The sequence below is a fragment of the Athene cunicularia genome (genome assembly GCF_003259725.1).
Source record: "Athene cunicularia isolate RWA chromosome 20 unlocalized genomic scaffold, athCun1 chr20_part2, whole genome shotgun sequence".
Taxonomy (NCBI): Eukaryota; Metazoa; Chordata; class Aves; order Strigiformes; family Strigidae; genus Athene; species Athene cunicularia.
The window spans coordinates 1,041,236-1,054,772 of NW_020799126.1; the positions used below are offsets into that span (position 1 = coordinate 1,041,236).

The 13,537-nt window shown below is 62.5% G+C and overlaps 1 protein-coding gene across 2 annotated transcripts; it reads right to left on the reverse strand.

The window, feature by feature from the left end:
• Nucleotides 1–6: 6 nt before the first annotated feature.
• Nucleotides 7–12,692, reverse strand: HM13 (histocompatibility minor 13). 2 transcript variants are annotated; one of them, XM_026862409.1, is made up of 13 exons: nucleotides 12,688–12,692; nucleotides 12,204–12,302; nucleotides 10,468–10,550; nucleotides 9,457–9,545; nucleotides 8,602–8,687; nucleotides 8,336–8,461; nucleotides 6,374–6,431; nucleotides 5,702–5,785; nucleotides 5,383–5,419; nucleotides 4,279–4,381; nucleotides 3,647–3,732; nucleotides 826–1,019; nucleotides 7–252 (listed from the first exon to the last, which is right to left on the reverse strand). In XM_026862409.1, the coding sequence occupies exons 2-12, from the start codon at nucleotides 12,288–12,290 to the stop codon at nucleotides 869–871; spliced, it is 990 nt and encodes a 329-aa protein (XP_026718210.1). In that variant the 5' UTR covers nucleotides 12,291–12,302; nucleotides 12,688–12,692; the 3' UTR covers nucleotides 7–252; nucleotides 826–868. The 2 variants fall into 2 exon arrangements, with proteins under 2 accessions (XP_026718210.1, XP_026718211.1); XM_026862410.1 differs by lacking the exon at nucleotides 826–1,019.
• Between the last annotated feature and the right edge of the window lie 845 nt (nucleotides 12,693–13,537).

Consider the following 13,537-nt stretch of genomic DNA (forward strand, 5'->3'; position numbering starts at 1 on the left):
CGGGGGGCCGGCGGGGGGGTGGCTATGCGGCGTACATCGATACCCCACCTGGGTGGCTGCTCCGACACACACAACACGATGCTCTTGCACAATTGTTTCGTCGTCTGTCACTGGCGGAGGGTCTGGAAGGGCCCCAGCCCAGCGGCACCGGGCACGGCCCGTGGGCAAGGTCACTTCTCCTTCTTGGAGGTTTCTGTCGTCTCTTCTTTGGAGGCCCCCGGCACCTCCTTGGGGGTAGAGCTCTCCTCGTAGCTGAGGACGAGAGGGACAAGAGGGAGGAGTGAGTCGGGCCAGACCGTCCACGGGGACAGAGAGTTCACATAGGAGGGGGTGGGCTCAAGCCACCAGCCCCCCTCCCAGTGCGGGAAGCCCGATGGGGGAGAGCCCAGGCAGAGAGACAGGGGTGTGACACCCCCTGGACACCTCCAGGGATCGGGGAAGTGGTGGGGGGGACACCCAGCCAGGCTGGAGCTCGCCCCGGCAGAGCCATCACACCAGCTCTGTGCCCAGGGGTCTGTCCTCGCTCCCAGAGCGCCAGGCTCCCCCCCACGCCAAGTGGGGCCGGTTAACGGGGTGGGAGCTGCAGCAAGACCACCAGCAGCCACCCACCCCCAGGGATTCACTCGTCTGGCTGCAAACTCCCCCCCGCCAGCACCGGCCCCGGCGCCCTGGTGAAGGGAAGGGGGGAGCACTGCCTTCCAGCGGGAAGCACGAGGGCAGAGATGGCAAATCCCCTCAGAGACGGGGAGAGACGCCAGCCCGCGGCAGCGAGGCGACAGCTACTGCCTCTGCCCGGGGAAGGGGAGAGCTGGGCCCAGCCCCTACCTGGCCCGAGCGACAGACGGAGAACGGGCACCGCCTGCCATCGCTACATGGCACTGGGGCTTTGCTGCCGGCGTCGGCGGGGACAGGACAGTTTCTGCTGCATGGAATCAGCAAGGCTGGCCGGCGAGCCGGACACGGTGGGAAAGTGGGTAAGTCTTGGTGTGTGTGGCAAGATTTCAGCAGAGGATTCGTAGCTGCAGGAGAGAGAGAGAAAGCAGGATGGGAAAGGGGGAAGATGACAGAAAGGAGAGGCGGGGAGAGAGAGGAGAGAAAAGCAGAAGAGTTTTGGAGTGAGACTGCTGCAAACCCACCACCCTGCATGGGCAGCCTGCTGTCCCCTCCGGCCGCTGGCACCCGGGATGTGCTGGGAGGATCCTGCCTGCACCCCGGCAGAGCAAGGGCTGAGACCCGGGGAGAGGGCAGCTCCCGCTGGTAGGGGTAGCGCCACGGGGGAGCAAGCCTGGGCACTGGGAGGCAGCGGCCGAGCAGCCCAGGGGCTGTGCAGGCAGCAGACCGCTGCAGGCAGAGCCTTTCCTGCCGCTCGAGGACAGCGCAGGGCGGGTTGGCAGAGGCTGAGCGATGGTCGCTGCCCGCCTGGGGAGGCTTGGCAAGGCTGAGAGCCGCAAAACTGATCCTGATGTCGCCCATCTCTGCCCCACCAGCACCCCCTTCCTGGTCCTGCAGCACAGATCCCTCCCCGCAGCGCTGCCTGGACTCGCCCCTGCCCCGGACCCTCACTGCCCTCTCCTGGGGCAGCCAGCGGTGCTGCCAGGACCGTGCAGGCAGCTGCCTGCTGGCAGAGACCGCAGGGGAAGTGCCAGGCTGGGGCTGGCGGCAGCGCGGGGAGCCTCGGGGCGCGCTGAAGCTGCGCGGGTGGGAGTCACTGCCCTCCGGGCACCAGTCTTGTCGCATCCTGCTTCCCCTGCCTGCAAGTGGAGCGACTTCAGGGGGCTGAACCCCAGGGGGGCAAGTTTCAACCCTCCAGCCTCCTGCCCTTGCCCTGGCAGCAGGCAGCACACAACAGGCAGTGCTTTGCTGCCCGAGCAGCTTGTGCTGATGTTCGGGGTGGGGCAGTAGCCCTCCCCCCGGCCGGCTGCCTTCCTGCCAGGCCCACCGGCCTCGCCGCTCGCCCCTTCCCCAGTTTCCAGGCAGGGGAGGCGGCGGCGCGGCTGCGGGGTGGTGAGTCAGGCAGCGGGAGAGCGGCTGCAGGATCCCAGGTGCACAGGAAGGACGATCCCGGGACACTCGGCGCCTGCAGCAGCGATCCTCAGAAGCAAACATCAAAGCGCGGGCAGGTGCGGCAGGGCTGGGGAGCCGGCCCAGCTGACAGCCCCTGGGAACACACATACCTGCGCCTCCCAGGGGAGGGGAGCAGGCGAGGGCAGCCAGCTCCTCAGTCAGGTGCTGGTTTCCCTCGGAGCGGGCTGGGGGCTTGGGCAGGGGCACCTCCAGAGTGGGGAGGTTGCAGGGGGCACGGCCCTGCTTTGTGATGGGTGTTCCAGTCAGAGAGGGACCTGCGGGCCTTGACTGCTAGCCAAACAGGAGGCAGCAGTGTGCCCGGGGGCCAAGGAGGCCAGTGGCATCCTGGCTTATATCAGCACTAGAGTGACCAGCAGGGACAGGGAAGGGATCTGAGCCCTGGGCTCAGCACTGGGGAGGCCGCCCCTCGCTGAGTGGGTTCAGTGTTGGGCGGAGCTGGGGCAGGGTCTGGAGCACAGGTCTGCTGGGGAGCGGCTGGGGGAACTGGGGGGGTTCAGTCTGGAGAAGAGGAGGCTGAGGGGAGACCTCCTGGCCCTCGGCAACTCCCTGCCAGGAGGGGGCAGAGAGGGGGGATGAGTCTCTGGAGCCAAGGCCCCAGCGCCAGGCCCCGAGGGAATGGCCTCAAGCTGCCCAGGGCAGGGTCAGGCTGGCTCTGAGGAAGGATTTCTGTGCAGAAGGGGCTGTTGGGCGTTGGAATGGGCTGCCCAGGGCAGGGGGGAGTCCCCGGGATCCCTGGAGGGGTTGAAGAGTCGGGCTGAGCCAGCACTGAGGGATCTGGGGGAGTTGGGAACGGTCAGGGGGAGGGTCAGGGTTGGGCTGGAGGAGCCTCAAGGGCTTTTCCAACCCAGATGATTCTGGAATTCCCTGCCATCCTCAAACAAGCACCTGCACCGGGCCAGCACCGAGCCTCGAGCACAACCAGCCAAGCCAAGTGGGGAAACAGGCCCTGGGCGGGCCAGGCTGTGCTCCACAGGGCTCCAAGCAGGCAGGAGACCCCCGCTGACAGCGAACAGGCACACGTCTGGAGCGTGGCAGGCTGAGAGAGGGGCCAGAGCGCAGCACAGACCCCCTTTCTCCGCACCTACAGTCCCCGCGGCAGGGAGACTGCTGCAAACCAGGACACCTCAGGCGAGCAGGGAGGCTGGGATGTGCTCGAACCAGCCCCGGCTGCTCTCGCAGCCAGATCCGGCTCCGTTCTCCCCCACCCACGGGCCCTGGGACACAATGACCAAGTATCTCGGCACCAGGTGCGCGGTCCCACCCTCCCCTGCCCGCCAGCGCACGGGAAGAGTTTGTCACCGGGGCGTAAAGCAATACCAGATGCTGCCTGCCTGTTGGTACGGCACCAAAGCTCCCACCCGGCTCCGAGGAGGTGGCTGGAGCCAGGGCCGGCGTGTACGAACACAGACCCGCTGCCTCCACCCGCAGACGCGCGCACGCACACCCAGAGCATGCCCAGATGAACCCGTCCCTCCAGCTGTGCCCAGGCGTGGGAACATCTGCACGCTTCATGCACTCCAGCGCCGCGGGCGAAACAGCTCCGTCCCCAGCTGACGCTCACCTGAACATTTCAGTTACTTCTCCCTTTGCCAAGGCCACGAGAAGCGGGAATCCGATGCATGCGGGGACCAGGTACAGAAGAGCAGGCTGTCGGGAAGGAGAACAACTGTTAAACCACAAAAGAGCCCTCGGGAGGAGCGCCCTGTCCCCCCTGCGCCCGGGGTGCCTGTCACAGCGCGCACAGAGGGTTAACGCTTTAGAAAGCGGCTTTGGAAGCGGAGTTACAGCTGCAGTAGAACAAAACCCGCATGGTGAGGCCCCAGAGGGCCACGAGCACCCCGAGAGCCCCCACGTGGGGACAGCACCCGCGGCACACGGGCTCGCAGGGCCCCTCTGTGGCACAGAGGGTGGGGTCTTCAGGGGCAGCTTGGTCACAAAGAGCCACAAAACCACAGGGCAGCCCGGCTGAGGTGCTGCCGTTGGAAATGCAGCTGCCTGAACCAGCCAGGACTCTGCTCCAGCCAGGCACACAAGCTTTGGGCAGGGAAAGGTACAGGCAGGCACTGGAAAAGCAAAGCCAAGGGAAGGGAGGGACTCATCTCCTCCTTCCTGGCACGACGCAGGAGCCCCGTGGCCAAGCTGGCGTGGCCAGGCGGGGACGTGCATCCACGGGAGCAGCAGGGCAGAGCTCACCTGGGCGTGCTTGAAGATGTGCATGATGAATATGGTCAGGCCCAGCCCGAAGATATAGGCCACAAAGCTGGTGTAGAAGTACGTGTGCGTGTTCTTCTTCAAGCTGTAGGGAAAGGGAGCAGAGCCCAGTGACCTCAGGCCTGGGATGCCAGTAGCCAAAACTGAGTGTTTACAGCCACCTCCCACCATCTCCAGGGGGCTCTCGAGGTGGCCGCCGGTGCAGGCCCCTGTCCTGTGGGAGCAGTGCAGTGCTGGACAGGGTGACACTGAGGTGAGGGGCTGGGGAGGGGAAGGACGAGCACGATCCTGCTGCTGGATGACTACTGGGGGGGAGGAATCGGTGCTGGGACCCGGGGAGGGGGTCCCACCTTCTCAGGGGAGGCACAGCCAGTCCCTGGCACCCCGCTCTGAGCACGTGCTGCTTTATCGCAGGCAGCAGGAACTGGGATTTCCAGCAGGTGCAGGCAGGATGTGGGTGGAAACACCTGGAAGAGCTGGCACAGTCGGGAGGGTCTGTGCAACAGCAGCAGGAGCGGGGCCACCCCACGGCCGTCGCACGAAGCCGCCCGTTCCCAGCCGGAGACTTGCGGTGTGGGGCAACTGCCAAAAGCTACACCCCGGCGGTGGGTGCAGCTTCGCTGCGTGGGAGCTGCTTCCCTCAACGTCAGCGATGACCCAGAGGCAGCCAGCACTGCCGGGCACCCATTCGCCTCCACGCGAGCACCTCCCAGGTGCCAGCACCCCTGGCTCTTTCCCACGCTGCCCTCTCCTCCGGAGCCGGGGAGGCTCCGCGGGGCCGTGCTGCCTGCCTCGCCATGCACACAGCAACGCCCGGGAGCTCCAGCAACTCACCCCGGCGCCCAGGACTCGCCCGCAAAGCCAGCCCTGCTCACATTTACTCTTCCAAGAGCTTCCCCTTGCACCCCACCCCGTCCCAGCCGCTCTCCCGGGTCCCCACGCCAAGCCCCAGAGGGGAGCACACAACTGCGCTCCTGGCTTTCCCCTTCCTTTTTTTTTTTTTTTTTTTTTTTCTCCTCTACAAAAGCAGTTCAAATATGCTGCAAGATCCGACCTGCCAGAGACCCTTCCCTGCCGCCCACTCACCTGATGTCAAACCGCAGCAGCAAGGCAATGAAGATCCCTGCGGGGAGAAGGGGACAGTGAGGGGACGGGGCTGCAGGCGCGGCTGAGGGAGGCAGGGCAGGACCCGCAGCCGCTCTCGGGGTGCCGTGCCTGGGCTGACAGTGCCCTCTCGCGGCACAAGGCACCGGGACAGCACCCGGACCTGGCGGCAGACACCCCCCGCCCCGGGAGGGCCACAGGGCTCCAGCACGGCCAAAGGCAGAGCGAGGCACCCGCTCAGCTCCCTGCAGCCCCTTCGGAGGGGTGATCCTGGTCACATCCCCCCGTCTTCTGTCCTCACCTGGAATGACAATGTCTCCCAGACCCAGCATGGCAAAGTTGTCGGCTTCCAGCCCCTTCTCCAACAGGTCCTGAGGGAAAACCACTACGAGGAGCAGAGAGAGGCACAGTGAGGGGAAGAGTGGCTGTGCGGGGCAGAGCCCAGCACCACTGTGCCTGGCAAAAAGGGACTGGGGCAGGGCAAGACCCCTGTCCCTGCCCTCGGCCCCCTCCTCCCCGGCAGCTCCCCTTGTTCTCCTTCCTGGGACAACTCCAGATAACCGAGGGGTTCACAGCCAGCCCCATGCACAGGTTTCAACCCCAGCTCCCAGGACCCAAACTACCGCGTGTTCCACAACAGCACGAATTCATCCCTCCTGCTGTTTTGGGGGGAGTCTGTGGGTGGGTTTTTTTTGGTTTGTGGGTTTTGTTTTGGTTTTATGAGCAGGTGAAATTGCCCATGCTGAGGGCAGAGGCTGACCCAGCCAGCTCAGCACCCTGCAGACCATCCTTCCCCAGAGGCCCGGCCCAGCTCCCTGCAGGTCGGTGGCACCACGCTGCAGGCTCGGGGGTCACAAGCAGGAGCTCCCCCCTCCACACACACCCCACCTTCTGAGCCATCTCCAGAAGACAGGAGAGCGCAGGGGGCAGCAGCCCCAGCAGAATGAAAAGCCCACAGGGAAAATCTACTCACATTTTATTGGGGCCTCAAACGATTTGGCAACTGTCACCATCACATTGGTGCCGAAGACCTAGAGGCAAACAGAGGAGTCCAGGGTGACCAGGGCTGTGCAGGGACAGGCATGTGCTCAGCTACAGCCTCACCACAGGGCCCAGAGCAGCATCACAGGCAGAAAATAACCAAAGAGGCACTGAGCTGCAGGCAGACAGCCCGGCAGCGAGCCCAGGGGAGAAGGCACAAGCCAGCACTCGAGGCAGCGAGCGTGTCACGGCCGTCCGGCTTTCCGAGCAGCGCTGGCAGACGGGTCACATCGCAGAGCCACGGTGCTGCCCCCCGCCCGGCCCTCCCCGGCACCTACCCCAGCTCAGCTCTAATTAACCAACTCGGGGAAAAGGCCTGACCTCACGCAGGACCTTATCTGAGGGCACGTTATCTCCCAGCAGAGTCCCAGCCAGCGCCAGGCTGCTGCCTGTGAGCTTCCAACGGGGACTGGAGCGATTGTCAGATCAGCTGCATTTTGCTCCGAGGTCATTTATTTGTACTGTACTATCAGCTTTAAACACTGGTGTGGTTTTGGGGACGGACTGCAAACACACAGGTCAACCACCCTTATTTTTGTTTAGCTCCAGTCTTGGCCATACCAGCAGTTGGCACATAAACCAGGTGCTGCTCAGCACCAGGTGAGCAAGATCCTCAAGCCAGGGATTAAAGAGAAACCTTAAAGCAAGCACTGGGCATCAGATTAAATAATTAATTCCCATAAGGTGCAGCAAGTCCTGAGCATTGCCAGGGAGTGACAGGACTCCACCCTGGGACCAGGAAAAAGCATCAGATGTAAATTCACCCCACGACTACGCAGGGGACATCATTGATCCACCGAGCATTCTCCTTCCTCCTTGAACTTCTCCTTGGATGTCACTGCGATTAAATCCACGCTAAAAATCCAAGCAGAAGGGCACAGTAAGATGGTCTCCACAACAGCCCTTCCGTGAGGCGCCGGCAATACACGGGGAAGCCAAGGCAGGAGACAGCCCGCAAGCGGAGAGAGCGAGGGTTACGCTCACGCCTGTCTCCAAAGCCCTGGGAAGACACTCACACCCCGAGCAGGACGTGAGGCGCAGGGTGTGCTAAGCCAGAAGGCTGAATCCTCTCCAGCTGAGAGCAGCGGAGGAAGTGGCACACAGGCTAACGAACCACAGAGCTGAGTCTGTTAACGAGCCTATGAAACAGGGGCAGCGCCGGCCAAGTACAGAATAACACACAGTAGCCAGGCTTAAGTAGGGAAGGATTACTCAGGCAGCTGCAGAGCTGCTGGACAGACCTCAAGGTATACAAGGCTCTCAGACATTTGGGAAAACAGAAATTCAGAAGGCGGAGGCGGCAGGAAGGACTGGGGAATACGGATGCTACAGGGAGCAGCAGGCACCCAGGCCCGCTGCAGGGAGACAAGGAAAACTCCAAACTGAAGCTGTCTGGGCGCTGTGCTGCCTGCGGGAGAGACCGGAGGCGGTCCAGTGCCCGCTGCTCCGCGCCAGGGAGCAGGAGGACGCTCACGAAGCGGGCAGATGACAGAGCCGAGGCACAGCTCGGCGGGATTGGTGTAACCCAGGGCAGCCTCATCCTCCGGCCCACCCAGCGGCTCCGTCAGGCACAGGGAAGAGCTCAGCGGGGAACACAGGTCACCGGAACTGGATACAGCACCCACCCGGTGCCCACAGCAGCCCTGGTGAGATCCCTGCCCGCCCTGGGCTCTCAAAGCCAGAGATTAAAGGAAAATGCACTTGCTGAGCCACGTTCTCCCCGTTTGCTTCTGTCCTCACCCCCACCACACCCCTCTGGGCTGCGCAAGTGGAAATCCTGACTGCAAACGCGTGTCCAGCCAGAGCTCTGCCTCTGAAGAGACGGTAACACCACGCACGCGCCGGCCGCCAGCGGCTGCAACCCGCGGCCGCCCCGGGGAACGTTCCCGTTTACCCAGAAGACGTCGTAGATGAAGAGGCCCCCAAGCAAGATGCAGCCAGTGCTGACGTTGTTCAAGTGCAGCAGCTCCACCCCGTTGAGGGAGAACGCCAGCCCAAAGAGATTGTTAGCGATCCAGTGCTGGGAACAACAGGAAAAGGAGATTTGGGTCCCGCTGCACGTGCCGAGCCACGGCCTCGGCCCACAGAGGCCTTGTGTGGGGCCTGGGTCTGATCCAGCCCAGTCCCTGCTCCCCCCCAGCGGGGCTGCAGCTCGCTCACCTTTCTCAGCAGGTACCAGACCCCCACAACGCTGCTCAGTGCCAGGCATACCAGGTCCTTGGTGTCAAACTCGTAATTCACTATTTCTGCAATAAAAACCGAGAAGTGAACTCTTGGGCAGCCCGGGCGGCTCCCCTTCCTGCACAGGGCAGAGATGAGGGATTCTGCAGCTGGGGAGCAAGGCAGACCACAGCTGACGTCCCAAACGAGGGGACTGTACCCACAGAAATGGCCGGGCCCACGGTAAACACGTGCAAACTGCATGCGAGCGAGCAGCTGGCCCTGGCAAGCCTGGACCTTCTCCTCCAGCCAGACTCTGCCACATGGACAGCATCTGCGATCCTTCTGTCAATAAGGAAATTGGATTCAGGCTCTGTCTAAGGCAGGGAGAGGTAAATCATCTCCCTCTTCCTGCACCGGTTAACTCCTGGTGGTATCACTAAAACTCTTCCCTTACCAGTAATGCTACTGGGCAGGATACTTATCAAAGCATCTCCTACCAGCACCAAGATTCGAATCAAATCAGTTAAGGCAGCACCAAAGATCAGTGCTGTGTCACCCAAGGAGCTTCCAGAAAGGCAGCGCACTCAACAGCACTCCCAGCTCCACTCCTGGGATACTCTGGGATCTGTTTCTGCAGTTTCGCTGCCAGCCAGAGGCAGAGAACCAGCCGGTGCAAGAGGCACAGGGCAGCCCCAGCTCTGCAGGGACACGTGGGGCAACGGGGAGCAAGAGGCAAGTCTTGGAGAAGGTTGTTTCAACGGGCTGAAAAGTTGAAATACCAAGTGAGCAGAAAACAGAACGGTAAAGGCAGAAAGCACTCAGGCCCCCAGAGAGGCCGGCGAGCCAACATACCTTCCTTGCTCTCCCCGGAGCCCTGGGTGAAGAGGAGCTGGTACTGTTTGTTGGGGAAATTTGCAGGGAAGAATCTGTTCATCATGGGGCTGAAATGAGAGGTGTGAAAGGCAGTTTGACAGACGCCCCGCAGGACACCCCGCCCAGCACCTCTGCGGGACGGCATCGCAGCCCACAGCCCCTCCTCAGACGGGGAAACGCCAGCTTTTGCCACCTGAGGGACTGGCAGGGGCCCCAACTTCAGTCCCTGAGCCCCAGACACGGGATCTCGGCCTCCCCGGGGGTCTGATCTGCCCGTGTGTGACAGTCCCCCAAAATGCTCTAAGGCAACGGGCACAGAGCATCGCCCCCAAGAAAGGGGGACACACCCCAGACCCCAGCATGTGCCCTGGGCCCCCAGAACTGGCTGGACCACCACTGGACAGCTCCTCTGCAGAAATGGCAGTAGGGACAAAGCCCCTGCCCAGCATCAGTCTAGGGAAAGCATCTGGTCCCCAACGTCCCAGAGCTGAGGAAACAGGAAACCAGTTTTACTTTTTCAGTTCCTGAAACAGCCCGAGCTTTCAACACCTCGCACCAAGCGTCAGCGCAAGAGGCCGGGGACATTATCGTGAGCTCCAGCTGCCCGTTTCAGCCGCCCCAATAAGGGGAACACGGGTGCTGAGGAGCTCTCCCCTCCGCAGGGCAGCGAGCACTGTACCAGCCCGCAGCAGCAACTCAGGGCGAGGTGGCCCAGTCCCACGACGGTGTGGCCACCCACAGCTCCGTGACCTCTCCCAGCGATGCCGTACGGGCTACCAGATCGCTGGGACCCCCGCTCCGAGACACAACAAAGGGTTCACAGTCTGCTCTGGGCCCTTCACGCCACGCTAAGAGCTGGACTTGGCTCTGCTGCAAGGCAACGGTGCTCTGGAAACAACCTCCCCCCCAGTAAACCCAACGCCCCACTGCCTCGCAGAGCGGGCAGCCTCGGACCCCCCTGCCCCAGCCGCACCCTTCCCTGCGCTGCACCTGATGGTGTGGGACAGGGCGAGGATCCCCAGCACGAAGAAATACATCGAAAGCAGAAGATTGATGTACTCTTGAGAGAATATCTGCAAGACAAATCCGGAGAGGGGTTAGTTACCGCAGCGTCCTCCCCATCCACATACAGCACTTCACGTGTCTGTCAGCAGCTGCGGTGTCAGTGCTCCAGGGAGAGGAGAAAATTATCTGGAACAACCCAAATTCTCACACCACTGATGGGAAATATGTTGGAAATAGCCGCGTGCTCGCAGAAGCAGCACAATGGGCCTGCGAGTTGTTGTGCATTTATGAGCTGCTCGGGTCAAAAAATAACTCCTGTGCTGCAGAAAGGAGGACAGAGCTTCCCCCGCAGAGCGAGGCACCGCGCCGCTCCCGGGGCTGCCCCAGCAGAGGGGAGCAGCAGCACCCCCCTACCTCGCTACCCCAGCGCGTCCTGCCCTGATAAAATGGGGTGTTACCAGAAATCCTGCCCTCTAACACACACACACTGCCTTACCGCCGAATCACCCCCCTACAGCCCAGCATGGGGGGACCCCGGGGACTCCATGCTCTCCTGAAGGAGGATGCTGGAATATGAGAGCTCAGGGCAGGCTGCAGATATGGAAAGGAAGAGCTGCTGATCACGCAGTGACTTCAGCAGGGCCACACTGCATGTTCTGTACTTCTTTTCCTGGCGTCTCCATCCCAGCCAGGAGCAAGAGGTAGAAAAGGCACCTGAGGAGGTGGAGGAGCACCCCGAGACCTGGGCACCAGGGAAGGGGTGGGCTGCAGGGAGCCCTTTCAGCAACTGGAGGGGCCTGGCAGCAGGGTCTGGTGGCTGCTCCATACCCCCCCACCGCGAAAGGCTCCGCAGATGCTCGGCTTTACTGCTGGGGACCTCCAAGAGGAGCTGCAGCCCCGGTGAGCGCCCAGGCTACAGCGGGCACTTTGCTAGAGAGGCCTGTTCCTGCCCGCTGCTGCAGAGCTGACCCCGCGGCTGCAGCACACGCACCCACGCCGGGGTCAGGACCTGTAAGCTGCAGTATCTTGAATTTTGCAGCCTTCTGCCCCGTGAGCAGCCCAGGACAGCGGGGCTGGAAGCTGCTGTACAGAGAGAACCACCCTGCGCGGGCAGCCCCAGGGCTCCTCAGGCCCCTCTGAGCTCTGCCACACGCCCGCGGGCAGCCGAGGGCGCTTTAAGCCAAGAACCTTCTCAGTGCAGCCGAAAGCACCTGCTGCTGGAATCTGCTATTTAGCAATGGTCACTTAACTCTGCTTCTTGGCTCTGCACACCTAGAAAACGTCACCTAAACACACAGGGGCTCACCCACGAGCTATAGATCGCCCAGGCCCGCAGCCGAGGTGCCTGCGGAAGCGCAGCGACGGCAGCGTTTGTGTCTCAGCAGGCCCAGCACCCTCCGCTTCCAGTCTGAGCGCCCTGAGATCAGCCCATGGCCGCAGGCAGAGCTCAGGGGTGAACTCGCCCCTCGGCAGCTCTCCAGAACCGACTCGTGCACAAACAGGCTCTGATTTCCCCCAAGCTGTGACAATTCAGGCGAGAACTGATGTCCCCTGGCGTGGTGACGCAGAAGGGCTCGAGCCGTGCAGCCTTACACGGTCCCAACACTAAGAGCCCCCAACTAGGGTAAGCCAAAAATGGAGTCAGCCCCACTCTGGGGGCTCCTGAGCGGGCAGGAGGAGGGCAGACACCAGCTCCCCGCCCGCCAGCGCCGCTCACTTACTTTAAAGAAGAGGTAGAGCCCCAGGAGGGTGCAACTGGCAACAATGGGAAATCGAGCAGCATCTCGGCTGGTGATGGTCTCCGGCATCTCCGAGGAGTTCTGGGGAGGGAAGGGGAGGACAGGAGTGGATCAGTCCCTGCTCTGGTTTCCTACCTGAGCAGGAGGCGAACAGACACAATGAGCAGGGCTCCAAGAGGGGCAAAGCACCCCCTGCCCCCCCCCCCCCGTCATTCCCAGAGTTGGCGCTGCATCACAGGCAGAGCCTGAGATGGAAAAAGCAAACCTCACGCTCATCCTTCCAAGGCCTGCCACAATTTATTGCTTTTTTTCCTCTTGGAGAAGGGAAAATCCCCCCTGCGCTGGTGCTTTTCCTTTCTCCCCGTGCGCCGAGGGGAGCTGGGCTCCCTCGCCGCTCACCCCCAGCTGTCCCCATCTGCACACACCATATGGCCATCACCCTCTGACTGACGTTTTTATCCCTCACCTCGCTCTTGGGACACTCGTGCTCTAAAGCTGCAGATTTATAAACCCCTTTCACCTTCTGAGACATCTTTGCACCAGCTGGCCCAGCCCCCCTTCAAGCCATTTCCCCCGAGAGACCTTCAGCTTTCAGAGGAGAGGCAGAGGGCTGCCTGCTCCCCTGAGCTCCAACCTCGCACAAACACCTGCAGACAGACAGACCGCACGCTGGCAGCAGCCCCTCATACAAAGCAGCCCTGTGAAGGGACAGCAGCTTATCCCGGGCACAGAAGCGCAGAATAAGTGCCCAAAGAGCCACCAGCTCCCTGCGGCGTGAGGGAAGAGAATCCACCCCCTCTCTCTCCCAGAGCGTCCGTTGCCTTGGGCTGCCAGGAACCCCACCAGAACCAGCTGAAGCAAGGCAGAAGGGTGGGGAAGGGGCTTTAAAACCCAGTAATAAATCAGAGCGTGGAAAACAGCCCCTTCTGCCGAGCTTCAGGATCCCGAGCGCGGGGATTTAAGTGCCAGCTGCTACCCGAGGCCGGGCAGGAGGTGCGGAGCGGCACGATGGGCTGCGGGGACAGCACAGGGTGTGCAGGCAGGAGCCCGGGGACGAGCCGCAGTGCTGCGGGGCGGGGGAGCAATGGCACAGACGAGCTCCCCCCTCAACACTGCATCTCTTGTAGGGGTACGAGGGGCGGCCCCGAGTTTTGCAGCACTTGAACTGATCGGGACAGCGAGGACGGGGCTGCAGAAGAGCCCCCCCGGGGGCCGCTGCCTCCACCGGGGCGCGCGGGGTCTCTTCGCCTTCCCAAGGCCGGCTGTGGGATGAGGCACCCCGGGGCGGGGTGAGGCCTAGAGGCCGCGGAGGGGCC